General features: G+C 49.1%; 1 protein-coding gene across 1 annotated transcript in view; it reads right to left on the bottom strand.

Annotated features, from left to right (window-relative positions):
- The window catches only part of ABCC4 (ATP binding cassette subfamily C member 4), a 205,236-nt gene that overhangs the window by 3,226 nt on the left and 175,569 nt on the right, over positions 1–26,441 (bottom strand). Inside the window, exons 27-30 of the mRNA XM_036011227.1 lie at positions 18,868–18,957; positions 17,743–17,915; positions 17,213–17,318; positions 7,297–7,431 (exon numbers count right to left, since the gene is read on the bottom strand). Coding sequence (XP_035867120.1) covers positions 7,297–7,431; positions 17,213–17,318; positions 17,743–17,915; positions 18,868–18,957 — 504 coding nt within the window. The remainder of the gene's footprint in view (positions 1–7,296; positions 7,432–17,212; positions 17,319–17,742; positions 17,916–18,867; positions 18,958–26,441) is intronic.

The raw sequence follows: 26,441 nt of genomic DNA, 5'->3' as shown, positions 1-26,441 counted from the left end.
ACCCTCCGAGTTAAGTGCTGGGTGTGGCTACGGTGCTGCTCGGAGAAGCGGCCCCCTAGCCCACGGAACGCAGCAGCATCGCCGTGCTTGCATGGTGAGAACACAGCATCTGGGGGGAGGCCCTTTGGTGGATCTTCCGATGCTGTCTCTACAGAGCCCCGGAGTTGTGGCGGGGACACGTCTAGTCCAGAGAATGTGGAAGCCCGGGAGGCAGGAGGGCCGTGGAGAGACTGCGGAAGCAGCGGAGCCCCGACCGGTGACTCTGAGCAGTTACTGAGCCTCTCCTGCCATTTGTCAAAAAGGGGTAATGCCAACCCAGAGTGGTCTGTGAAGATTAAAGGGGACAATGCTGTACAAGCTCAAGGTCAGGGCCAGTGGATGTTGGATCAGTGAGTGTTCAGGTTCTTGTCTCTCTTCCCGTCCTTCTCTTGGGTTTGGTTCGTTATAATTCTTCTAATATAGGCTGAAGGTGTATGGAGTGTTTAAGGTGTAAGTTGTCAATAAAGCCACCATCATGGGATTAGAGTTTATTAAACGTGGTAGGACCATAAAGCTCCCCCACACGGATAACAGGGAGCATTTTTGCTAACATTGTATTCACAAGGAATGCATTACTCAGTACGTGGAATTCTGGCTCAAAGCTCTATCAGTTCATTCTTCCTGAACGGTACGGCCCAAGTTCAGTGCCAGTAACTCTCAAACTAATCTTTAAAAGAGGGCTGACTTTGGTGCACATGCTGGCATGCATATTATCAAAGTTACAGAGTGTTGGAGAGTTAGAGAGGACTTTTGCTTTTAAGATGATGAAAATGGATTTTCTCTCTCTACACTCTCTCAGAATCCACCCTAAACAGCTAGGATATTGTGATTTTTTTTTTAAAGCCCATCTTTGAAGAAATCAGGAGTCACCCGAAATCCCAAATGGCAAAATACTCGGAAGAGTTGCCGTACGTAGCTGGATCCAACGGGGCTGCGACAAGACAGCGAGAGGGCCCCGACGGGGGCACACCTCGGCGGTGGTGGGAGAGCACAGCTCTCCAACCAACTGGCAAATCCCAAGGAGGGCGTGTCCGCGATGAACCACAGAGCATCGCCATCTCTCCCTGAAGCACCCACATTGGTAAGGCCCTAGGAGAGGAGAGACCCTAAAATGCAATGAGCACCGTAACCGCCCATCTTCGCAGCTAGGGAGCAGGGCCAGCTAAATGAACATACATTCTCAATGTTTCTCTTGCTCACATGCACACACACTCGCATATTCTTCTTCTGAACCACAAGGAGCTTCCTCACTGAGTAGAGAGAATTCTCTTTAGCCTAAAATAATGCCCTAGCCACAACTCTCCTGCAAATATATGCTCTAGGAAAAACTCACTTAATTCAAAGGTCAGTAGTAGGACCTTTTATAATAATAATGCAAAAGTACTAATACGGGATCTACAAAACACAGAATAAAATGTGAGGAAAAGGACCACGACAAGCACATGACTGATGAATACTTACTTACTGAACAAGTGAAAATTATGACAAATATATGTAATACAGTCAAAGAAAATATAGTAGAAGAACCAGTCTGTGGCCAGCTGAGACCTGGCAGTAAAGGGGAACACGGCACAGCAACGGAAACAATGAAGTGTGAGCTGACAGAGGCCAAAGGTGAAATGGGAGAGAAAAAGGAAAACACCCAAGCAGTGAAAGTTGTACTGAAGGCAGCACAAAGGAGATTAGCCACTGCTGGAGGGGGGTGGGGGGAGGGGAGGGAAGAACAGAACGAAACGTGGAGGAGAGGATTGAGAAAGACGCAAAATCACTGGAAATTAATAAAAGGCCAAGGAGGAAATAGCTTTATAAAACAAAGGACAGATAACATACACATGATACAAAAGAGAATCAAATAAAAAATTCCAAGATATAATTCAAATAAACTTCCAGAAGTAAAAGAAGACTCGCATCTAGAGACCAAAAGTGCGCTGGTACCCTGGGAAAGATCAAATTATGTCTGACTGGGCCACAGACTTCTCCACGTGAATGAACAATGCCGAAGGCCTTGGAGCAAAGAGGACCCAGAAATGTTATAGCCAGAGAATTTAAATGAGAAATGTAGCAGACACGTATTCCATATATATCTATCTATATATCTATGTTAAGCCAAGGGTTCCAACTCCAATGAACCCTCCTTTAAGAAGGTAAAGTACATTGATTTTCAACCTTTTCTTTTTACTGCCACCACAATGCTAACTACATTCCGCTTTACGTTGAGACTCAGTAGAAACTCACTATCTATACATGTACTTGTCTGTACTGAAAGGAGTTTCACAAAATATTTACCGGGACCAGGAAGGATTCATTGGTATTTGTCTCCCATTCCATTCATTTCTTAAAGCACCCTGGTCACAGCTAAGTGGATCTCACAGCCCCACTGATGGATCACAACCCAAAGTTTAGCCAATTCAGAGATGGAGAAATTCATATTTAAAACAAGTAACACAATAGAGACTCAAGTATTTTTAAAGATTTGAAGGTGAAAAGAAGAAAACCAAGCAACTAAAACTTGGTGGTAAAACAAAGAGAGGGAAGATATGTCATTGTCATGGTTTGTCAGGGGAGTCAAATAATAATAAAGATATAAAGTGGCCCTAAAAGAAATTAAAAAAATACATAAAGCAATATGCAAAAAGAAAAAACAACCAAAATTATAAGCCACACATTTAAAGCTTAAAAAAAAAACACTAAAAACTGGAAGTATAACAAACATGATGGAACAAAGAACATACCTGAAACCTCAATAAATGTAAATGGACTAAACTCATCCGTTTAAAAAAAGGCTAAGATTCAGTCTCAGAACTAAGACCACCTACATGCCACTCTCAGAAGGTGCATCTCCAGTCTGATATCGTTAAAGACATGCCTGGAAAATGGAAGAAAGTGACAGGAGGGGACTCAGTTTTACTTTTAAACCAGCTTGGATTCGGGGCCAGGAGCATTAAATGAATCAAAGAAAGGCACTTTAAAATAGTAGAGATTTTTTTTTTTGAAAAGCAGAAAATAGAATTCATAGTGTGAGCCCTGGCTGGTGTGGCCCAGTGGCTTGAGCACCAGCCTGCAAAGCAAAAGGTCACGGGTTCAATTTCCAGTCTAGGGCACATGCCTGGGTCGTGGGCCAGGTCCCCAGCAGAGGGTGCGCGAGAGGCAACCACGCATTAAGTAGATCTAATAAAGTTATTAAACACTTTCCCCTAAACAGACAGTAGTTCCTCTTTTTAAATATCCAAAGAATAGTCACAAAAACTGCTTATATGCGATGACACAAAAAGTATTAATATTGCATGTACTGTTTCTGAATGGAAACAGGACAGACATTTTTTTGCTCACAAGGCAATGGAAGTCAACACTGGTGAGGAAAATAAAAAACAAACATAAAAGCCCCTATTCACCAGGAAATTTTAAAGGCTTTCTCAAATAATTCTCGGGCCAAACAGGAAATCAAAACCAAGTTTCAGAATGTCCATATAAAAACTGGACTATGACAAAAGCACTATACACCAGAACCTAAAAGATATAACTGGAACAACATTCAAAGAACAGTTTATAGCCTTGAAATATTTATATTAATAAACAAGAAAAAATAAAAGCAAATGTATTCAAGAAGTAAATGACAATAAAATAAACCACAGAAAGAAGGAATGGATAAAGACAAACATAGAACTGATAAACTATAAGACAGCATACGAAATCAAGTAAATCCGAGAGCTCCATCTTTGGGGAAAAAACATAAAACTCTAAACAGTTAATCAGAAGGAAAAAATGGGGAGTAGGGAGGGAGAAAGCATCAATACCATATTTTGCCATGTATGGTGCGCACTTTTTTTGCCCAAATTTTTGAGGGAAAAATGAGGATGTGCATTATACATGGGTAGTACCTGAAATACCTTGTATCTGTTCTTGTGTTTTGTAATTATTTGTTAAATACATTTTCTTGCACCATAATATGTTAAAAAATAAATGCTAAAATTCCTTTATAATATGAAAATAAGTACATACAAATGTAAATAAGTACATACAAAATTGAATTAAAAAATTAAAACGGAACATTTTTTCCCTGGAAGTTTGGGCCAAAAATGGGGGCGTGCATTACACCTGGCAACGTACAGTACTAAGTAGCCATGGAAAAGATGAGATACCTATATGTGTGGGTATAACCTGACATCCAATATTAAATTTAAAAAATAGAGAACAGCATTATCATTTGTACTTCAAAGCCCGAGTGCCCACACATGCACAGAGAAACACCAGTGGGCAGTCCCTGGTGCCGGGGCTCCCTTCCGGGCAGGCGCCATGAGGACGACAGTGGCAGGGTGACATTTTTAAAAACTAACTAAAAAGTAGAGATTTTGGATTTTGTAACATTCAATGCACTATTGGTTAAAAAGCTAATCGTTATACATAAGTGTCAATCATTTAGAGTCTCTAAAAAGCTAGTTAGACGACTTTGGATTCGTCTTTCGTGATGACAGAGGGGACAGAGCCCAATGCACAGCCTTAAAAAAAAGATCCAACTTTTCTCATCCACAGGTAGCCTTCTTTTACATTTGGGAAACGCTCTGTCTTCTCCCAAGCACTCGGGCGTGCCTTCTCTGGTCCGCTCCTGGGAGGACAGGGCGAAGAAGCGGGGCCACTGAGGGCAGAGACGCTGGGCGACCTCTCAGCCCATCCAGCTCCTCAGCGAGTGGCCCTTTCACTATTCCGGCTGATCCAGGCGCCTAGAATCTAGGACCTCGGCGTGTTGCAACCTTGGGGTTGCATCTGGTAACCCCGTCAGGAAGAGAGAAAGCAGCACCTCTGCCACACGCTGGGGACAAACCTCAGTGCAGGTGTGCTTTGTCAGGTGAGAGAGTGAAAGACAGGCCTTCACCCTTTGTTACGGGCTGAACTGTGTCCCCTCGAAATGTACGTGAGGACATCCTGACCCTCCAACACCTCAAATGTCCCTGTATTTGGACATAGGGTCCGTTAGGTTAAAACGAGGTCACACCAGTGGGCCCCAATCTAATATGACAGGGGTCCTTACAAGAGAAGGAGGTGAGGGCACAGACACATGGAGAGGAAAAAGCATGTGAAGACACGAAGAGAGCCAGCCATTAACAAGCCAGGGAGAGTGGCCTCTGGCTTCCAGAGCGGTGAGGAAATAAACTTCTGTTGTTTAATCAGCTTACCCCGTGGCACTCCACTACTGCAGCCCTGGCAAACTAACAACAGGCCCTTCCACGCTTTGTCTCCAAAAGGCACTTTCTCTACAATGTCACGATCGTGAGTGGTACAGCGCCCATACCAACATTTTCACAGGAGCACCTACGTGGTCCAGAAAACATGACTTCAGAGTAACTTTTCCCAGGTGTTGAGTTTTCTTTTCAAGCGAATGAATTCTAATCTGTCAGAATGAAAAGCTTACTGATTTAGTTAACAGTCCTCTGGGTGTCAGTTTGGAATGATGCACTGCTAGCTGAGGCTCGCACGTATAGTTCACAGCCTGGCGGTGCGTCTCCCAAGGGGACTGAGCATGTGCAGAAAGAGTGCCAAGTAGATGTTCGACCGGGAATGAAAACCAAGACATGTATTTCCTCACGTCTTTGCGTAGGGGTACCTGTACCAGTGCGGGACCAAAATCCAAGAGTCAGGACCCACCACCCTGGGGACTTGAGGGACTGGCCCCACCTTGGACACCACGAGAGACAAGGAGCAGCCTTTTCACACCGGACACGGCACGCAGAACCTGGGGCCACAGCCAACAACTCCCTGCCACTCTTCACCGCCCTGCGCTGTGACCCAATCTCCTCACCCGTGAAGTGGGATCAGAACCACCGCGAGGATGAAGTGAAATCGCGCGTGTGAGAACCACGGGAAATAGATTGTCAGAAACTACACAAATGTAATTTACCATTAGCACTGTTCACTTAGGTCAAAGATTACTGGACCAGGAATCACGAGATTCCTAATAACGCCATGACCTATGTGCTTTTCTGTGTGTATGTTGCAGTTGAATGAAAACATTTACCGAAAGAATAATTTCTATTGAATTCTGTGTTTAATAAAAACTAGTGTAGCACTAGTGTGTGTGTGTGTGTGTGTGTGTATATATGGCACCACCTTCCTCCTAAGGGGCTTTAGCTTCCTCATCTGCAAAGCAAGAGTGCTGAACTAGCATTATCTAGGCCTACCTAAAAGTCTACGATCTTTTGTCATCACTTAACACCTTGGTAATATATAACAAATTTTTTAAACGGAGACTCTGACGCTTAGGTGGGGACCCATCTCCTTGATGTAAGATGCCCGATGCCAGAGAACAAAAGGGTTCGTGAGATCCCTGGCCGTTTCCGTGACCAGGTGATTCAGGGGACCCCGAGGACCCATCAGGTCTCGGAAGGGAAGCTCTGACTGGGAGACGGTGTGGTACATGAGAGCTCTGTGCGGGGACGAGGAATGAAAAACGGCCGTCCGGGGGTAGCTGCCCCCCATACCCCCACACCATGTAAGAACTCGGGAAAAGCTCAGAACACAGACGGCGTCATCCCCAAACCTAGGGCTGAACTCCCGTTCTGCCAAGGATTCGGGGAGCTACAAAGCCCCGGGCGACTTCCTTCCCTTCTCGGACGGAGTCTCAGCCCCTCCAACAGGCAGGACAGCGGGGTGCCCCGGGGCGCAGGCACTCGGGTGGCAGGGCCTCACCCCCTCACTCACTGTAGTAACCGCTCAGCGTGGGCACTGCGTATCTCTCTGCTCTTCCCCATTTCTGCTTAACGCTGTCAACGATCACAGCCTGCCTGCCACTTCCCTGGTGGGTCTTTCTGGGTCTAACAAACAACAGCCCGCACTTTTGTCCCCAGGAGTCTCCCATCTCCCAGATGTACCCTGACAGCATCTGCACCTCAAACGCGCCAAGCGCCAACCCGAATGAACTGCAACGGGTCTGTGGAATGGGGGTGCTCTGTGGTGCTGTACGAGACTCTGAGCCGGGAGCGTCCCAACACAGGACAAGCTCAACCCGAAATCTGTCTCAGGCACACGTGCGCACGCACACACCCGACACCCCAGCCCCAGCCCCACTCACTGCGTCTGCCGATGCTCAGCAGACCTGACTTCAGCCCAGGACGTGTTGTTAAGACCGAGCCACGAAGCTGCGTCTCCGGAGGCTTATAATTGAAAAGGGCACAGAGTGCTCGTTACGGTAGCCCGTGGTGCCAGATCGCGAGGAGGCATCCCCGGGAGACGGAGTCTAATTACAGCTCCCCGCGGTGCGCTCACCTGTTTGGCCGTTTCGGTGAGGGCAGCAGCTTCTGCTTTGCCCAGTTGTTGCACCATCTTGTAAAATAGGCTCTCTGTATTCTGCAGCAAAACATAGGGCTCATCATATTCTTTCAGTCTTCCTGAATCCAAAACCTGTTCATCAGCAGAAAGAACCCATTAGCACACAATGTTTTGCAGGAACGTATTATAACTCAGACAATATTTCGGAAAGCGGCGGGAGAGGGAGAACAGAGAGGGTCTATTTGGGTGGCAGACCTGGCGGGTGTTTAAATGGTTTGATTGCCCCGTTTTACTAGGTAGACAAAGGCCCCACCCGACCTTTTATTATTATAATGCCATAGGAAAGGGAGAAACCGAGGGTTTTAGACTGTGATTACGGGCACTCAGCAGTCCTGCGGCATGTTTATGCTCTGCCTTTTGGGGTGTTTTCATTCGTTAGTGTGTTTAGCTCCCAGACTCTGAGCTTGGGGGCCATTTCTTATATATATGCCGAGTTGGGAAGTTTCTTGATTTAAGAAAATCAAACTCAGTCTATCTGAAAAGCGAGACGATGTCACCCACGCCAGAAGGCGGCGACCTGACAGCAGACTGGTTGACAGAACCTGGGCAGCATTTGGAGACGTAAACCCCTGGGAGTCCCCGGCCACCAAGAGGAGACGGCGCATCCCTGAACGTGGCTCTGGTCGCAGTTTATTATTCTGAGAGTGAGAGGCTGGCCCAAGAGCTGCTACCTACGCGGCCTTAGCATAATGACTCAACACAGGAGAACTCTCCAGAAATCCAGTTTTCTCTCTGGGTAAGGCTAAAGAAGCAACTGAGAAACCGAGGTCCAAATTTCAGTGACCGTGGCCCATGGAGCGTGCAGGGGCAGCCCCGCCTGAATGGCCAAGAGTCCGACTACCTGTTTCCACAGTTATCCAGCACCCCCGCACTGCCCCGGCTTCTCTGTCCCCCTCCCCGCAGCTGCCACCTCCCAGCCGTCCCATCGCTCACGCTGTGCCCACCAGAAACTGAGAGGGAGAGGAAGGGGCTCTTCCCTCCACATCTCTACTCAGGAGGGCCTCGGCTAATGGCTTCAGAGAGGGAAGAAAAGAGTTTGACACAAGTGGCTCCGACGAGGTACCCAGGAAAGCGCTCCTGCGGTGAATGAAGTGGCACTGAGTTCTTCATTCAGGCCGCACGTAGAGTGAACGTATCTTAGCGGAATATGCTGAGAATCTAAGCAGGACACAGGTTGGTTTTCCACATGGAGGAATTAGAGGTCATTCTGGCCCGTGGTGTTTTCCTTACAAAATTAATTATTTATGTATTTACTTTTAGAGAGAGGGGGACAGAGGGAGAGAAACATGAATTGACTGTCTCTGGTACATGCCCTGTGCCCCGACCCGGGACCAAGCCCGCAGCCCAGGCACGTGCCCTGACCAGGAGTCGAACCTGCGACCTTTGCTTTGTGGGATGACGCCCAACCAACTGAACCACACCAGTCGGGGCTGTCCTGTGGTATTTCATGGGAAACACTTATTAAGTGTCTCTTACAAAAGGCATTTTCCTGTTGCTCTTTTGTTTACCACTGGGAATCACTGCTAAGGGCAGCTTTCTCAAAAGAGTTCAGGGGTAATTGAATCTGTCACATCCACATAATAATTAAGATGTCCTATAATTTGGCGTGACAATTTAGATGCCCTGAATGTGTAATTTACTTAAACATAGCATTATAGAGAATAACCACTCCTCTTGAGGTGCAAGAAAAAAACGCAGTTTTAAAATACACATCTCTCTCATGCCCAAGGCTCAGTAAATAAGTGAACCGAATTACTTCATACAATGAAAAACTTTACATTCTGCAAAAGCAACAAGTGAACTTAAAAAGAATCAACACTTCACACACACACCATTGGTAGAAAAGGCACTCCCTGGCTATAAAGACGTCACGTAATTTTTAGCAGAGGTATGACTGATCGTTCCTCCTTGTCCGACTTCCTATGTCATCAAAGTTGAGTGAATAGCAAATCTTTCCATTTTCTTGCATACTGTCTGAAAACACAGGGATGCTTCTGAGACAGGCCTCCTCAGAACCAGCCAGTGTGCAAAACGGCAGAACCAGAGAAAAACGCACGCACTCACAAAGCAGTAAAATTAACAACACAAATGAGAGGAAGATCATTTTGGTCAGAATCTTTGGCGCCTCATACGTATCAGCAATTTAATGGCCGTGTATTATATGCCACGAGGGGAGTTTTCAATTTTGCAGCGGGACACAGAATGGTGGAGATTTGTTATAAGCTTGGTGATTAAATTTTAACTCCTGCAAGAAATGCCTTGAAAAGTGTAAAGCAAATATGCCTTTAATAGTCTTTTGATATACATTAAAACAAAATACTGTATCTTAAAACTGAACTGCTCTAGTGCAGCCCTAAATGGAGGCATTCGCAAGACCTGCGGGACGAGAAGCCCTGGCGTACACACGCGACGTCACAAAGAGCACGGCTGACGGAAGACCAGGAAGATCACCCATAAGAAAACAGCAGTGAGTGTGAAAAGAAAAACAAACACAGGCACGGGCTGAGCATGCGCTGTGCCGCGTGCTTTACAGTCATCGCTGTTCATTCTCAAAATAGACAAACACCACGAAGTTTCCCTTCTCCCTCTCTTCCTTCTCTCCTTCTTCCCTCCCTTCCCCCTCCCTCTCGCCCCTACTCCTTTCCACCCACCCAGCAAGTATTGAGTCCGTAATACCAGGGCACTGTTTTAGGAATGGGGCGCTCAAAGATGAGCGTGAGAAGAGCTCACAGCCAGAGATGAAGGCCCAGGTGCCGTTAAGTTACATCAATGGCCAAGGCTGCAGAATGAGCAGATGGCAGAGCTGGGATTTGAACCCAGGTCTGAACCTGTTTTCTTTCCTTTCCATGTGAGTACCCAGAGAAAGACACTGTTTATTATCAAAAGTAAAATATATATTTATTTTTGGTATCAGAAGTACAATAAGGGAGATGAGAGTTTTAACATTCAATTTTCTCAGAAACCTTTCCATGTGGACACTATCTTATATTAACTTTGCATAATTTAAGAAAATATGCCTATAAACATGAGCATTTCCCCTATCCGCTTTCCACCGCAATTTTATTATACTCAGGGCCCAGATAGATGATTTACCATGTGCCTGGTATATACTCACAGAAAAAGAAAACTGATTTTATTAAACTATCAGGATTCATCGAGAGCAAGTGACACATGGCCAAACACATTTAAGGAAAATTTAAGCAACCTTTCATTAATCCCTGAATTTATTTGGCAAACACTGACTGCATACTTAGCTGCATGCGTGGCATTAAGCTAGCTTGCTGTGGGAGGGGCAGAGATGGGGAGGTCACAGCCTCTGCCTTTAGGGAGCCTACATCGAAGGAAGAGAGAAAAATCCTCAAGTGTCAGTAGTGCAAGAAGAAAAGCACAACAAGAAGCAGGAAAGCCGCCAGAGAGACGACTTCGGACCGGAGGTTCCAAGGAGGAGGAGCTCCAGGAAGGAGAGCAGTGGCCCAAGCCCTGAAGAGCAGAGAGACCTGAAGACATGGACAGTGGGGTGGGTGGGTGGTGGTCGTCCCAGACACAGGGAACGACGTGGGCCAAGGGGGCTGGAGGTGACCAGTAAACCCCGTAAGAGCAGGGTTTTGTGGTTTTCCTCGTTCCCGGTGGCATCTCTGGGCCCTGGCATTGTCATGTGACGAGTAATGTGCACCCAGGGCATGCTGGCCGGAAGTTACATACAGAGCAAACTCAATTCAGGGCATGGCGGGGTGACGGCCCAGTGGTGCAGTTTGGCAAGAATACAGGGCAAGGGCAAGGGCAAGGATAGTGTGGCTGTCTAAAGCAGCACAATACAGGGACTATAGGGCGAGGGGTACAGACTCGGAGGACCACATGCCTCAGGCTGATGGCCACGGGCAAGCGGGAAGGGAACCGTGAGGGAGAGACAGACGAGGGTGGAGGATGGAGACGGAGACTCCTTGATAACAAGTCTCTGGGAAAGAGGAAGGAGAGAAGTCAGCGCCGTGGAGGCGAACTCCAGAAGCCGGGGGAGGTGCCCTGGGTGCGGCTGAGACGAGGCCGGGAACAGCCCTCTCCCCACTTTGCCTTTGCCTTTGCCGCTTTGAGCAAAGATTCCAGACCTTTCAGAACAAGTAAGCATAATGCAACTGTTTCCTTTCTGTACACGCACGGAGGTGTAACGTTGAGTTTCTATTTTCACCTCCCTTCTGCCTGTAAGAAAAGGCTCCTGAAATCTCCCGCTGCGTCTCCAGTGTTCCCGTCACCCGAGTGGAACTGGACTGAACCACACACTCTCGGGGGCGTGGCAGCAGCCCCTGGGCCCCGGGGATCTCTCCAGGAACACCAGCCCCGGACGGCCTGCCGCTCTCCGGCAGGCTAAGGAAAAACACATTACGGTGGATGAGTCAGTGCGTTGCATAAGCCAAATGAAGGTGTGTTTATCGGGCCCGTGTATCTGCAAATACTCCACGCAGCTGCCCTAGATATAGAAATTAAATGGGCCCATTGCAAAACAGTTTAATCCATTTTAATTGGCAGGATGCCCTCGGTGACAGTGGGGCGGCTGCGGGGAGAGGCGGGGGGCAGTGCAGGGCGGAGGGAGCGCCCGGCGATGGGAAAGAGGCACCCGGAACAGCTTTCCTTCCACATGGGGACGCGCCATCGAGGGCGGTCCCCCTGGGCACCGGGCAGGGCGGGGGAGGACCTGGGGGTCAGAGGCCTGCTTCCGGCTGCCAGGGGGCCAAGAGGCACAGGGACGGTCGCCGGCACGCTGAGTCCCTTAGCTGGTGGAAGAGGGGCCTGTGATCTTCTCGGAGGCAACACAGTGTGGCGAGTTTTACTCAACACCCTTTCTTAGGTCTGGACACGGAAGTCACTCTTCCCAGCTGAGGAGCGTGCAGACGGGGTCACAGTGACCCCCACGGCGGCGGCTGCCCCCACGCTCCTGCTAGCCCCTGCCAGCCCCTCCCCCGTACAGTATTTTTCCTCCCAGACTGCGCTTTCTGTGTTCATGTTAGTTATTCTGCTCTCTCTGAAAACGTGAATAAAATCTCCTGGCCTGTTTTTGAAGGGCCTTTTCTCTTCTGCCACGTTCTTACTGTGGCCATGTCGGCTTATTAAGGAAAAGTGCCAGAAAGATGAAAATTAGAATTTCAGTAAAACTCGAACTAGCTCCAAGTTGTTTTTGTGCTTTTCCAGGTGGGTGTGTTACACAGGTTCTAGTTTTGATTTCCACAGGGAAAACGACTACAAACGAGGTTTGTGCCCTGGCTGGCGTAGCTCAGTGGATTGAGCACGAGCTGCGAACCAAAGTGTCGCAGGTTCGATTCCCAGTCAGGGCACACTCCTGGGTTGCAGGCCATGACCCCCAGCAACCGCATAATGATGTTTCTCTCTCACTTTCTCCCTCACTTCCCTCTCTAAAAATAAATAAGTAAAATCTTAAAAAAAAAGTTTACCTCTTAAAAAAAGAGGTCTGTGCCTGGGGAGAGAGGTCAAGATCATACAACCGCAAGCTGCCCTGTGAGCGGAAGAGGTGGAATGTGAGTCTCTGAGCCCCGGTTCCGGTTCTCCGGGATCCGTTCCCAGAGGGTTCTCTGACTCCCGGCAGTGCAAACGCTGACCCCGGCAACGCCATCGGGAGCGCGGCTGCAGGCTTGCACGGGCTTCTTCTGCTCACGTGCCCGGGGAGAATGCCGGCGTTATGGGGAGTGCAGGGGGTTGGGGGAAAGAGCTGTGCTCTCGGCTGGAAACAGGTCACAAGCCACCAGCTCATCCTGAAAACTGCCGCGAAGAGGCCGTCGTGAATGCAGCGAGAGTGCCGAGTGTTAGGAGAAAGAGGATTTCTAACGCGTCTGTCTTGCTCCACTGTTTTGCGGCGACCGAGCCAACGAGGGAGATTAAATTAGCTGTCATTACAACTACATCATGTTTAATAAAGTTAAAGTTGGGAGAACATCTTTGTAAAACAGAATTCTAAGCCTAATACATTAATGACACTTAATGAACCAAAACTGGGTAAATCCCTTTGGAGAGACGACACAGAAACAAAGCGATTAATTAGGTCACAGTTGTTTCCCAACAAGGCTTTTGTTTGATTTACTTACAGTAAACAAAACCACATCCATCCCTCTTTGTGCCGAAGTATTCACGAGGGCAACGCAATGTAATTATGACACCTTAAGCACTTGCAATTACACGACTTTAGGATGACAACACTGCTGGTTATGCCCTTCATTAGCATCTGTCACTTCCCCAGCCACTCCCGGCTGGCCACCCACCCTCCAAAGCATTAGGCTTTGTAGCCAACTGACTTGTCTTTATGTCCTTAAACCTTTCAAAACAACAGAAAAGACAGATCACTTGTTTCCTGGAAAGGAAATCGGTACTTCTAAAGAAAGCAAGAAAAACAAATTGCTTCAAAAATCAGAGGTTCCAGAAAGAACATTATTCGTGGTGATTCGCCCTACTGAGAGCCAGTTGGTACTCAGAGTTCTGGAATGAAGCAGAGGGTTTACACCCTGGGTGGGCAGGGCACAGGGACCAATCCCTCAACTCTGAAGCTAGGGAGAGGGTGTCCTGAGTCCCCCAGGGTCTAATCCGGCCGTCCCCTGTAAAGGAGTCGGCCACAGGAGCCAGCTCTGCGCAAAGTGCCAATCAGTGGCCACAATGACATCTCCTGGTGGGAACCCGCCCCCCCCCCCCGCCCCCATACACACAACCTGTGACATCACTGAGGGCCTTGTGGCCAGAGAGAGTCCTAAACGAAAGGTCTTCCACGACTGGAGTCAGGAGTGGGAAGGGGAGCTGCTCGTTGAAACGCAAGGACCACCTCAGAAACCAAGATCAGTCGTCGCAAAGGTCACATGCTCTGAAGGGAGAGCCCTTGCATGTCCTGTCTCCAAATCGGCTTCTCCCTCATTCCAACCCACTGGCCCTGCACCTGGACACCACCTCTGGGTCCTCTCACGTGCCTCGTATCCCACATCCAGTCCATCACGCAGTCTGCCTGGCCCTAGCCCGTCACCCACCCCGAGGACAACCCCTTCCCCATCTCCACCACCAGCACCTCCCTCTAGGCCACCGACATGCAGTGCGGGGAGAGAGCCCAGCTGTCAAAGGGGGAGCGAGCAGCGCCTCTGGAGAACCAAGCGATGAACAGCATGGTCTAACTCCAGAGAGGAAGGCGGGACGAGGCTGGACAGGCAGGGAGGGGCCGGGCTATAAATCACTCCGTAAAACTAGGTTAAGGATTGGAACACACACTGATCAAGACAGAGAAACGGAAGGTTCTTGAAATGTACTAGGAGACACTCATAAGCACGACATTAAACAAATGGACATACTTTGATAACCACCACAAAGCCGACAGGTGGAGAATCTGTGGGCCAAGTTGTGATGGACAAGTTTTAGGAGTGACCAGCACAGAAGTCTGCCCAAGTCTGTCCTTCCTTCCTGTCTCCCTAACCCACCACGCGTCCCACGGATGGTGTTTCTAAGTACCAAATGATAAATGGAAGCGGCTACCATCAGTATTGTAGTACTGAAAACAAAAATAAATAAATGTGTATGGTACATTCAGGAGCGGAGACTAAATGTGAAGAGACCCTCCCCCAGCTGAGCTGGAGATGAAGCCATCTTTCTGCCACCGTGTCCAAAGCCTGACAGTGACGGGACCCCCACGGCATCATGCATGTACTGCGGGAGAAGGGTGTTCCGGAGGACAGTCTGAGAAACACCAGGCCGGAGAGGGGAAGAACAAAGGGAGAGGTGCAAAAGCAGAAACCAAAGGTTCTTTTCGGGTTGCCATTCTGGATCACAGAATGAGGGGTGCTGGATGTTAAACCATGTTTCTGGAATTTAATAGGGCTCCGGGCTGTAATGCTGGGACTTCACGTGGCTGCTCATGAGTCTGTTAGAGTGGCCTGTCTCCTGCGGTGACGCTCCAGTCCAGATGACCAGCTGCACCGCTCGGAGCTGAGAACATCCTTTTGGCCCTGACTGGGGTCGCTCAGTTGGTTGGGCGTCAACCCGCACAGCGAAAGGTCACTGGTCTGACTCAAGCCAGGGCACGTGCATGCCTGGGTTGCATGTTTGGGCCCCCAGGCGGGGTGCATACAAGAGGCGATGGATCGATGTTTCTCTTCCTCTCTTTCTCCCTCCCTTCTCCTCTCTCCAAAAATAAATATCTTTTCAAAAAGACAACGTCCTTTCAGTTGGAGGCCCCCCGCTCCTAGGGCGTACACCGCCAGACCTCACGTCCCACTCTGGGGATTGACCAGGCGACAGGGACCCCTTCGACGCTGACAGTCTAGTATCTTCTCAATGTCCCCAGTGATGACCCAGTCGACAAATCGTGTGAGGTAGGGTGGGAGGCGGCATTCCAGAAACCACCCAGGAATTCAAAAAGAGAGACAGCTCTGTGACCATGTACATACAGAAGTTTAGAGACTAACGCTCGTTTATTATTGATCACTGAGCCGGGTTTGTATGCAGCATAAGGACCACAGGCTAACTTCACCTGGTGCCTCTCCCGCACGCTGCAGGCCTCCCTTATCAATCTGCTTCCTCAGTACCAACCAGCGCACCACCGGGCCCTGGTATCCAGTGACAACTCGTAGATGAGAATCTGTGCGACTCCCCAGGCTAAGGTCAGCCTGCAAATAGCCTACGTTCTTCGGGCGTGTTCACAGCCAAAGGTTCTTCCTCTGAGGGATGATTTCCTTTTCATTTTATAAGAACACATTCTGAGATCTACTGAACATGAGCAAGTGACAGGGGAAAAAAGAAAGAGAAGGGAGGAAAAAGAAGGGAGAGAGGGGAGAAAGAAGGGAGGGAGGGATGAAGGAAGCACAACTAAGGAAAGGAAAGCCCGAATCACAAGGAAGACAGAGCCAGTCGCCCTGGGAAGAAGGCAGTACACATATCCCAGTAAACATATCCGAGGCCGAAACTCGGGGCTCAGGGCCTGCCACGGTGCAGGGCTGGGCTCTACCGTGGAAAGGACTGGCTGGCCCTCTGCTCGGTTCTGCCAGCAGGGGCGTGAGCAGGGGACCAAAGGTGGGGCAGAGAATGCGCGGCCCACCCATGTTCTGCCCCTCCGGCCAGCATCCCTGCAGCTGCAGGACCTGGCCCCAGCCCCCACCTCCCATCGGCTTATTGACAACCAGCCTGCCGTGCTCCTTGCTGCACAAACGTGACCCACAGTCATGACCCCGGCCCTTCAGGGGCTCTCCCCTCAGCTCCTCGGTCTGGAGATCCATCCTCGGGCGGAGCAGCTGCTTTCTAGAATTATCGCCCTGGCATGTGCTTTCCCTCTTCCAGCCCTCCAATACCACAGCTCAAATGTCCTATATTACATCCTTTCTGTTGAAATACATTGCTTTTCTGACTAGGCCCTCTCTTCCCAAAGACTCCCCTTTGAGGACACAGCTTGTGAACATCCCGACAGCGGAGAGGTTCTGCAGCCACACGCAATGATGCCCCGGCAGCCCAAGTGGAATGCGAAATTTTTGATTAAGGGAATCCAAAATGCTGAAACAACGGTGAAACACCGCATAAATAACTATGTTTTGTCACGATGTAATATGAAGCTATATCTTGGATTTGAAATACTTTCATGGTTGGCCATCTTAAACAAAAATGACAACACGAATAAGCTTTCAGCACGAAAATATGGAATCAGTGGATATATTATTTAATAGCACATTCTGAATGTGTAGTTAAGGATGCGAGTTATCGTCAAGAATGGGAGGAAAAATTAACAGAAAATTAACTTACTGTAGATTTTTATCCCAGCTTAACAAGAAAAGGTAAGTTGAGAAAATGAACACAAACAGAAACAACCAAATTCCACAGGTGAAGGCCTTACCATGATCTTGTCACTGTCGATGATGGTGTTCAGCCTGTGTGCGATGGTCAGCACGGTGCACTGGGCAAATTTCTCACGGATTTTTTTTTGTATTAACTCATCAGTTCTATAATTAAAGAAGTTGAATTTAGTTCGGTAAAGACAGACCTAAGACTTAAAGAGATCATACGATATTTTTATAGTGGTTTTAAAAGTCAGTACCTTAAGCAAGGGCTTGTTCTTTAAAATCTAAGTAGAAAGTCTATTTGGAAATGTACTATTTTTCATTAAAAAATGAAAGATATCCTTCCCTTCAAATGGCTTAAAACTAGGAGGAGCTGAATTGAGGAATCTAGCATTCTTAGGGTGCTTAATAACGTCATCAACACCGTATGACACATTTTGGTTTCTCCCTCTGCTTGCCAGAATTATCAAGGAGTATCCTCGGGGCAAAGAGAGCGCTTAGAAAAACGTCTCGCCATCACGAAATGCGTCCCATTGTACCACATTCGAAACGCAGATTCCAGGGTACGGGGAACTGAGCTCTGTACCTTAGATCCACATTTGCAGTCGCTTCGTCAATGATCAGTATCCGATTCTTCCTGAGAATAGCCCTGGCGAGGCACACCAGCTGCCTCTGTCCGACACTGAAGTTCGATCCGGATTCTGCTAATTCCGTGTCCATTTTGCCGGGGAGCTCTTCGATGGCTTCTTTAAGCTGCACCTGCAGATACGGAACGAAGGACGCTGTTTCCCTGAGCGAACTGCTATGGAAGCAGACTTCAGGGCTCTGAAATCCCTGGAACTTCCTCTGCACCTCGCGGCTATGGCCACGTGGCAGGGACGGTTACTTCCAGTTAGTGCTCACGGGGAAAGGTGGTTGGGTCGACTCAGGGCAGAAATATCCTGACCTGAGAGCACTAACTGAATGGGGGTTAGGATTCTTCTCGGCCGCCACGATTAGGCGCCGCCTGCTCAGGTCCTCTCAATTTCACTAAGTCGTACACAGCACGCTAAATAAAATTCTTCCTAAGGTCAAGGACAGACAATGTTTAAATGTTCCTTTTTAAGTTTTCGCCAGCATTTAATTACTTCAGGAATTTATAGAGACAAAAACATAGGCCAGCGATCGCCTAGGGAGGGCGAACTGTGCATGGACACAGGGAACTCTGGGGGGTGAGAAACATGCTCCCAAACAGGGTGGCTGTGACGGCTACAGAACTAGACACATTTACCAGGACCCTGAGCCACACGTACAAGACGGGAACGTTCTGGTGCGGGAACCATTCCTCCATGGATAAAGATGGTGCGATCCCCGCCGTGCCCCCACCCCTGACGCGACACCCACCAGGAACCCTTCCCAGGGATCCATGAGGGAAGTCTCTCGAGAAATGAAGTCTGAGCAGAGTAGTTAAAAGGATCCTGTGACTGAACCAAGTTTCCCAAAATACATTTTGCATGGGAGTTGGTACGCTGAAGGAAAAATGAGTATTTTAAATCACAGCAGGAAGTATGGCTCTCTAAAGATACACGTTATATGTGTACCCATGTCGCCGATGCTCTCCTAGGTGGTGAACAAAGTCAGTTAAACCACAAAGCTCCCCCCGGATGACCTGCAAATGCTGGCGACTGCACGTATACTGACGCTACCAAGTTAATTACATGTTATGAATTACCTCTTTTAAGGCATTCCACAGCTCCTCGTCCGTGTGCTCATTAAAGGGATCCAGATTTTTCCTCATTGTTCCGGTGAATAAAACAGGCTCCTAAACACCGCAAAAACAGGGAACTTTATTATTGCCGCCTCCTTCCCGCTGACGCCAATGGTCACCTTCAGAACCGAATGAGAAGTCAGGAGACCAAAATTCGCTATAATCACGAGTTACAAGGTTGCGAATGCTTGTTTACAGAACAATCTCTCTATCACTAATGATTTCCCCCTGTCCAGAGCACAGTCCAAAGCATCATCTGGACCACGGAGCACTAACAAAAGAGACCGCTGAAGTATGTCCTCTTAAGAAGAAAATGAGAGATGGTCGGTCTGATTTTCAAAAATGCCTTTCTGGTAGTCATATTTGCTCAAACAGAAAAAAACACACAAAGATATAATTATTTGAGGAAGTTTACAGCAAGAGAACTATATAATTAATTGTCGATCCTGGCGTGATGCTGGAAAAATACCAAGAGCAAGACCAGTTGAAATTTGTGCCTCCGAGCAAAATTGTTAAAAACTTGCACCTTTGCCCTGAGGAGTAAACTAGGGTATTTTCTCCACTGGTTCAGCCATCTTCCGGGATTGGGAATCCCTTCACATGTTTGAATAGGACAACCTGTTTTTCACCCCAAGAGCATGTCCGTTAGTGGGGCCACGGGCACCTCTGCTCTCGCGAGGACTGCCTCTGAGCTGCAGCAGCTCACCCCCACGTTACCTCGTCTGCGCATCGGGTTACCAGACCCTCAGAACCCCGTTACTGACTGCCAGGGCCGGAAAACCTGAAACCCAGTGTGCCTGCCGTGCATCCCACGGAAATTGTCTCCGCGTCCACGGCTCTCCCTATTGGTCTGCTCCGGGAGAAACCACAGTTCAGTCACTCCTGAAACACAGGCCTCCTTCTGGATTTCCAGAGAGGATCTCGTCCCGGAGCTTAGGAAGGCCATTTACGCCTCTTTCCCGGAGGCCGTACATAGGGCACAGGCTCCGAGAGCACAGGCGGCAGCACAGAGCCCGACCGGCTGCCTTCACGGAGGTGGTGGACCAGTGGGATGCTCAGCTACTCGAACAAGCGGAGACGGGTCTTCTCCACCAGTGCTGGGCTCAAGGGGACGGCGGGCCTTGGATGCTGGCCTGGCCCTGGGGCTGGCCCGGCCCTCTTCCCCGTCTCAAACGCCTGAAGGACTGAGAAGGTAGACTTTTCTCTAGCTGTGAGGAAGAAACGCCACTCAGAGAGCCCTCAGACCCTCTTCGTTCCCTACTGGCTCTGCTTCAAGACGGGGGAGGGAGAAACGGAGGCAGAAGACAGACGGAGCGCCAGCAAAAGGCATGCATCCCTGAGTAAAATCCCACAGTAAAAAAGACGTGACAGAGGGCATCTGATTCGCACGAAGTAGATAAAGCGGCCAGTATGCCCCGAAAGCCCTGAAATGCCTGCTCACGAGTCACTGCAAGATGACTGAACTGAACTGAGAAAATCCAGAGACCCAAATTTAAGGCCTCCCTTAAACTACCAACATTCAGGGTCAGAGACTAAACCATCTAAGCAAGGGTAAGAGTTCCCTGTCCGGAATAACCATCCTTGAACTTCAGATTTAAAGGAAAAAAGAAACTTCTCCTACTCCATGTGACTGTCAACACTGAGATTCCAGCAACCCAGGCGATTCCCCTTCCTCTCGTTGTTCTCAGGAGGTTTACAGAGACCGCGTGGCGGGGGGCTGGTGCCGGTCACTCCTTGCTCTTCTCTGCCTCTCCTCCTGCTTCCCCACAGCGCCCTGAACTATCAGCGGCACTCTGCTCTGTACTCTGCTCTGCTGAATCTATCTACACACTGGGAGATTCCTTGAGGATCGCTGTCTGCAGAGATACAGGGGCCGAGAGAGGGCAGGTTAAGGAATGAGCGTTGAGCCTCCTGGGCCAAGTGACAGAGGGTCCCTTCATTCACACTAAAGACAGGACAGGACGGGTTCTCTGCCCATCTCTGATGATGTGACCCAGAAACCTGTTCCTCCACAGAGAAAATTCGTCCTTGGTTAAGAGGTCTAGGGTTTCATCCAGTGTCCACCTGGCTTTTCAAGTACACTCTAGAGAGGAATTGCCAAAGTGAACTATTAAAAAAAAATTGCTTTTGTTTTCTACATTTTTTTATTTTCTACATGATTTATTGTAAGGTGATCAATGTTCAATAAAATAGCAGCTTTCATCATTTGCTCCAATTCATGTCTTCTTGACCCATTTTTTTGGTTTTGTTTTTTTCTTTCCAAAATGTCACATGCCACACCTGAGGCAGCAGAGGGTTTTTAAAAGACGGACCTCCCTTCCTTCCTTCCTTCCTTCCTTCCTTCCTTCCTTCGAAAAGCGAAGACGGGACTCTCGGCCTGGCACTAGCATGTCGGGGACCGGCGGTTCTGGTGGCTCAGGGGAACCGGCTCGGGGACACACGTCTGAGGCCCAGTCGCCAGTTTCATGATCAGGGCCACTCTCTCTCACACCCCCACCTTCCTCTCCTGAGTGAACGAGCTCCTCGAAGCGGATGAACCTCTCCGGGGGTGAGGGATTCAAGGGGGGCCTGTGCGGGCAGGGGAGCTGCTCACACGGGTCCTGCCCAAGGCCCGCAGCCGCCAACGCTGAGCCTGACACCGAGACCGCAGGTGCTCTGTGGGCCGAACGGGGGTCCTGCTGAGCTTCACCAAATAAGGTGATGCACAGATGAGGGTCTAATTAAATATCATTTCTGATAGATAGATACTATTATTTAAAGTTCCCACCTCCAAGCAATGAAGTTAATAAACTAACCTTATAAATAAGCGGTGTAAAAATGTTTGCAGGCAGAACATTTTAGTGTAGACATTTATGGTAGGACCCACAACCTCCAATGAAAACGTACACTAAATTTATTAGCCAAAGTACCGTATTTTTTTTCCTGAAGGTACACAGTTAAACCTCATTTAATACTAGTTAGCTGGCACGGCACAGTCAGAGAAACAAATGCTCGTGTTCAATGCAGTATTTTAAATGGAGCATTCCTATCGAGCCTGTTTTTCATCTTGGTTTAACGCGCAGCTCTCTTTATTTTTACCTTTTGTACCATATTCAGCAGTAATTTTTTCCTTTGTTACCAACACAAGTGCATATTAGGTAGGTGCGTGACCCCCAAGTGGCCACTCTGAATCGAGGCATTTAGTGCAGTAAACTGAGAATCCCTCAACCCAACTGCACGACCGAAAACGACAGTCTTCCTCGACCTTTTGCACGCTGGCCTGGAAGACAAGCCTCTCATTATCCCAGAAAGAAACCCTACCCACTAACCTCCAGACACTTAAACCGACCCGGGGCCGAGACAAAAACACGGACAAGGGGTTACCGACCAGGCAGATACCGCTCCCCACTGCACCCCCACATCTCCGCCCAGAACCAGGGAGCTGCCCTCTATTAAACTACGGCCTCCGGAGTGGCCCCCACCACCGCGGCTCCTCCCAGTCCGGGGGCACCTCTCCGTTTGGAGTCTGAGGGCCTTCGTGAAGGGCAGCTCATCTCCCGGTTTCAAGAACGGAATCTTGGGTTCTCTTTTTTTTTTTTTTAATCCTGTAGCCTCTGAATGAACCGATCATCACCCATATTCAGAAGAAAAGAACACTGTTCGCCAACAAAGGAAAAAGAATTCAAGTCGTGTAAAGTCCCCTCCCAGCACAGAAAGGTCAGGGGCTGCGGGGCAGCTCCGTGGGCTCCCACGAAGACTCCGGTGGTGGAAACAAAGGCCCCGCCGCATTAGGCTGGGATCCAGCTGTATTCCTTTCCCAGTAACAGCACACCCACCTCTCCTCTCTGTGAGTTTTGTTCCCCACGAAAAAAGAAAGAGAGAAGGGAAAGAACACCAGGTAATGAAGAAGGGGTCTTAAAGGGCCAGCGCTGGCTGACCTTTTTCAGTCGGCTGAAGACCGCCCGGGCCGGGGAAAGACTGAGAGAGAAGAGTGGGCTATTTGAAACACCTTTTATTTGATTTTGAAAGTTTAATGAATATTTTTAAAGATCTTATTTATTTATTTTTTAGAGAGGGAAGGGAGGGAGAAAGAGAGAGAGAGAGAGAAATCAATGTGCGGTTGCTGGGGGCCATGGCCTGCAACCCAGGCATGTGCCCTGACTGGGAATCGAACCTGCGATGCTTTGGTTCGCAGCCCATGCTCAATCCACTGAGCTACGCCAGCCAGGGCTAATGAATATTTTTAAGAAACTGAATCTGTTTAATCACATAAAGATGATAGCGGCTGATCTGTGCCACCCCTTGGAGTACAATAAAAAATACTGCATTTCCATGGCATCCCTCTTCAACTGAAAATGTTTTCTTTACGCCCATAGGACAGGGCTCAAGGCAGAGAGAACCCACCCAAGGAAGTTCTGAAAGACACTGTTCCAGGTCCTTTCAGATAAGCAAGCTGCTCCCTGGATGCGACCTCTCCCTGGTGTTCTCTTTAGGGATCACTCTTTTTTACTATTTTGGGGCGTGAGCACAACGGCCATTTCCATTTCAGCTACCTGTTCTGCTTTAAAAAATCACTGAGGGACAGTGTTTGTTTTGGAAAGTCCCCCCCAGGACTAGCCCCACTGTGTGGATGGCACCCCTCCCTAGCCTCTGCTCCTGCCGCGGTCTCTGCTGCTACCACTGCACCTCTCCCCGTTCTGACTCGTTCACGCTGGAGCCAAGAGTGACCGGGTGAGCCTGGGGGAGAGACACCGCCACAGAAGCTCGCCGCGGGGCCCAGGGCCACAGGCCACAGCCAGCACGCGGCCAGGGAAGGCCGTGCGGGCTCAGCTCACGAAAGCTGCGAGAAAGGAAACACACCGCATTCCTTCCACCCTTTACACGATCTGCTCGGGACGTCTTAGGTTCCCTAAATCAGGGTCTCGGGACACAAGCAACACTGCTTCCTGTTCGTTTGTGGGAGGTGGGGGAGGGAAGTGTAAGTCTGCTGCAGCCAGCTACCACTGCCAAGAGGAGACAGCTCCTAGCTCTGGCCAGGCAAGATTTCGAGCGTCTTCTCCTGACACTTACTAGCCCACGGCACACTAGTGGGTAAGCCCATTTCCAAGGTGATGTTCTTTCAGCGGCGAGTGCAAGTTGAGTTTTAAGGGCAAAGTAAATAATTCAGCTTTTTAAAACTACCGTACTGTCCAAATGAGGGACATAGCACCAGGGGAAATAGTTTTCAATATTGTTCTATATTTATTCATTTTTGCTTTGGTTTAGGGGAATTCTTTGTGAGTAGGGTGGTAGGAAAAATGGGTAAAATATCTGATGAGAACATCATTCAATTCAACAAGCATCGGTTGAAACAGAGAGAGAGAGAGAGAGAGAGAGAGAGAGAGATTTGGAGTTGGACAGTCCTGAGTTCAGACTCTACTGCTCATTAGCCGTCTGAGTCGGGGCAAGTGATTCATCTCCCCAAGCCTCAGTCCCTCACTGAACACGGGGCTAACCTTGCAGCAACGCTGTGGGAATCGGGAACAGAAGGGAAGCTGGAGCCCCAGCAAACGGGGGGATGGCCAGGGGCAGCCTTCATCCAATTGCATGCACGTGAAGCCAACGGATCATGCAATCAGTTTTGTGCCTTGTGATCATCATCCGTCTTTTATATAAACGAGCTTAGAATGACTGCAACAGAAAAGAGAGTGCAGAGCACAGAGCAGTATCATCTCGGGAGACTTCGGTTTCCCTGTGTGCGTGCGCGGGCATGCACACGCAACAAAAACGATACCACGCAGTTCCACCCTGGACCGCAGTCCGCAGGGCGTCTAAGTCCCCAGCGGAGCAGCAGGTGCAGGAGCCGGGAATCTCCTGGCATGGAGTTTGAATCCCGGCTCCGCAGCTGACCTGGAAAAGGGGCTGAGGCCCCTGTGCCTCCGTTTTCCAATCCTGGAGATAAGGAAAGAGGCTGAAATGTGTTCAAGATTCCGCAGGCGCTGGGAATTATTACCCCTACTTGTGTGACCGGTCGGGAACTGCAAGGAGAGTCACAGCAGAGAAAGAGAGAGACATGACCTGTCCCCAGGGAGAGGCCGGGGATGGCTGGGGATGTAGGGAGAGCGGAGGGAGAGTGCCAGGGGTCCCACGGGGGACTGCAGTGCGGGGCGGTGGTCAGGAAGGGCCAGGAGGGCAGCCAGAACACAGGACAAAAACAAGTGACGGACCCATTATTCCTGCTGTTCCTGGTGGGGCAAACGTGGGAAAGATTTCTCCACACCCTAGAATGCCTTTTCTTCCCTCTCTCCCTCTCCCCCTCATTTATTTATTATTTCTTCAGGCTTCTTTTCTTTCTTGGCTTCATTCTTTAAATGTATATAAACAATTTGGTCTATGTCATAAATAATCAGTGAAAAAATCACCAAGGACCACAAAAACATAAGTAGAAATTAAAGAGCAAAGTCCATCTGGAATGTTTCACTGTTTTTACTTACGCAGCAACGAAAGGCCAGTGCCCCCGCCCCCGTCCTTAACAACCACAGTTGCTCTTTACCGAGCGTCCCTGAGCCGGGCACAAGGCCCCTATCATCCTCTCATCCAGTTTGCTCTGCACGACAACTCTGCCGGCCGTCACTACTGGGGCTGGCGAACCTCGGAGGCCGTGCGACTTCGTCGAGGCCACGTGCTCCTAAGGAGGCAGAGACGGAGGGTGCTGATGCTCGGTTTCTGCTCTGGAAGTTTCTACCCCTGGCCATCCCCTGGGTGCTATCCTGGGACCCTGTACACACAGCAGTCTCTCCTGACTCTCTCTCTCTTTCATCAACAAACACCATGCCTTGGAGGCAAAGGCATATAAAGTGGAAAAAAAAAGGCTCTGTGTTTACAATGGTTGGCGATCGCTATCTGCATGGATACAAAGCTCCGCAGTGTTGTGTAAGCACGGGCGCTGCAGAAGGCATAGAGAGCGCGCTCCCATAGAGAGCAGGGCGGGAACTGGGGGAACAGAACCAAGCCCCGGTGACGTCAGGGTGTATTTAGTCGTTGCTCAGATGTGCTTCCAAACCATCACTGGAAGAGCCAAGAGCCATCGAACGTTACTTCTTTACTTATGCAGCTCTTTCATGTATGCAAGCCTAACACCATTTCTTAGGAAGAAGCATTACAAGGAACACAGGACACATTTCTAGATTCCTTCATCCCGGGGTGTGAAAGCACTTTCTGGACACGCCCTTTGTGTCTGCAGAGTGAATCTCGTCGGCCCATTTCAGCGGTGGGCACAAGCAAACTAAAACGTGGGAATTGAAACTCTTATCTTACTCTGTAAATCACTAAGCCAGGAATCTGAGACTCAGGGGGACTCTTCCGATACAAGGACTTTATGTGCGAGGATTTCTTCCCGTTTTCCCCGAAAGGGACATCTTCAAAACAATTTTTAAAAACTCTGTTAAAACGCACACACAATGCACTGCCTCCACCACTCGGAGTGGACAGTTCGAAGGTTACCTGCACTCATGCTGCCATACGGCCGTTGCCACCTCCAGGCACAGAGCCCCTCCCATCAGCAGGACCAAAACCATATC

The sequence above is a fragment of the Phyllostomus discolor genome, chromosome 11 (assembly GCF_004126475.2).
Source record: "Phyllostomus discolor isolate MPI-MPIP mPhyDis1 chromosome 11, mPhyDis1.pri.v3, whole genome shotgun sequence".
In the NCBI taxonomy this organism is placed as follows: Eukaryota; Metazoa; Chordata; class Mammalia; order Chiroptera; family Phyllostomidae; genus Phyllostomus; species Phyllostomus discolor.
The sequence above is the reverse complement of the archived record's forward strand: the minus strand, read 5'-3'. Positions and strand labels throughout refer to the sequence as shown.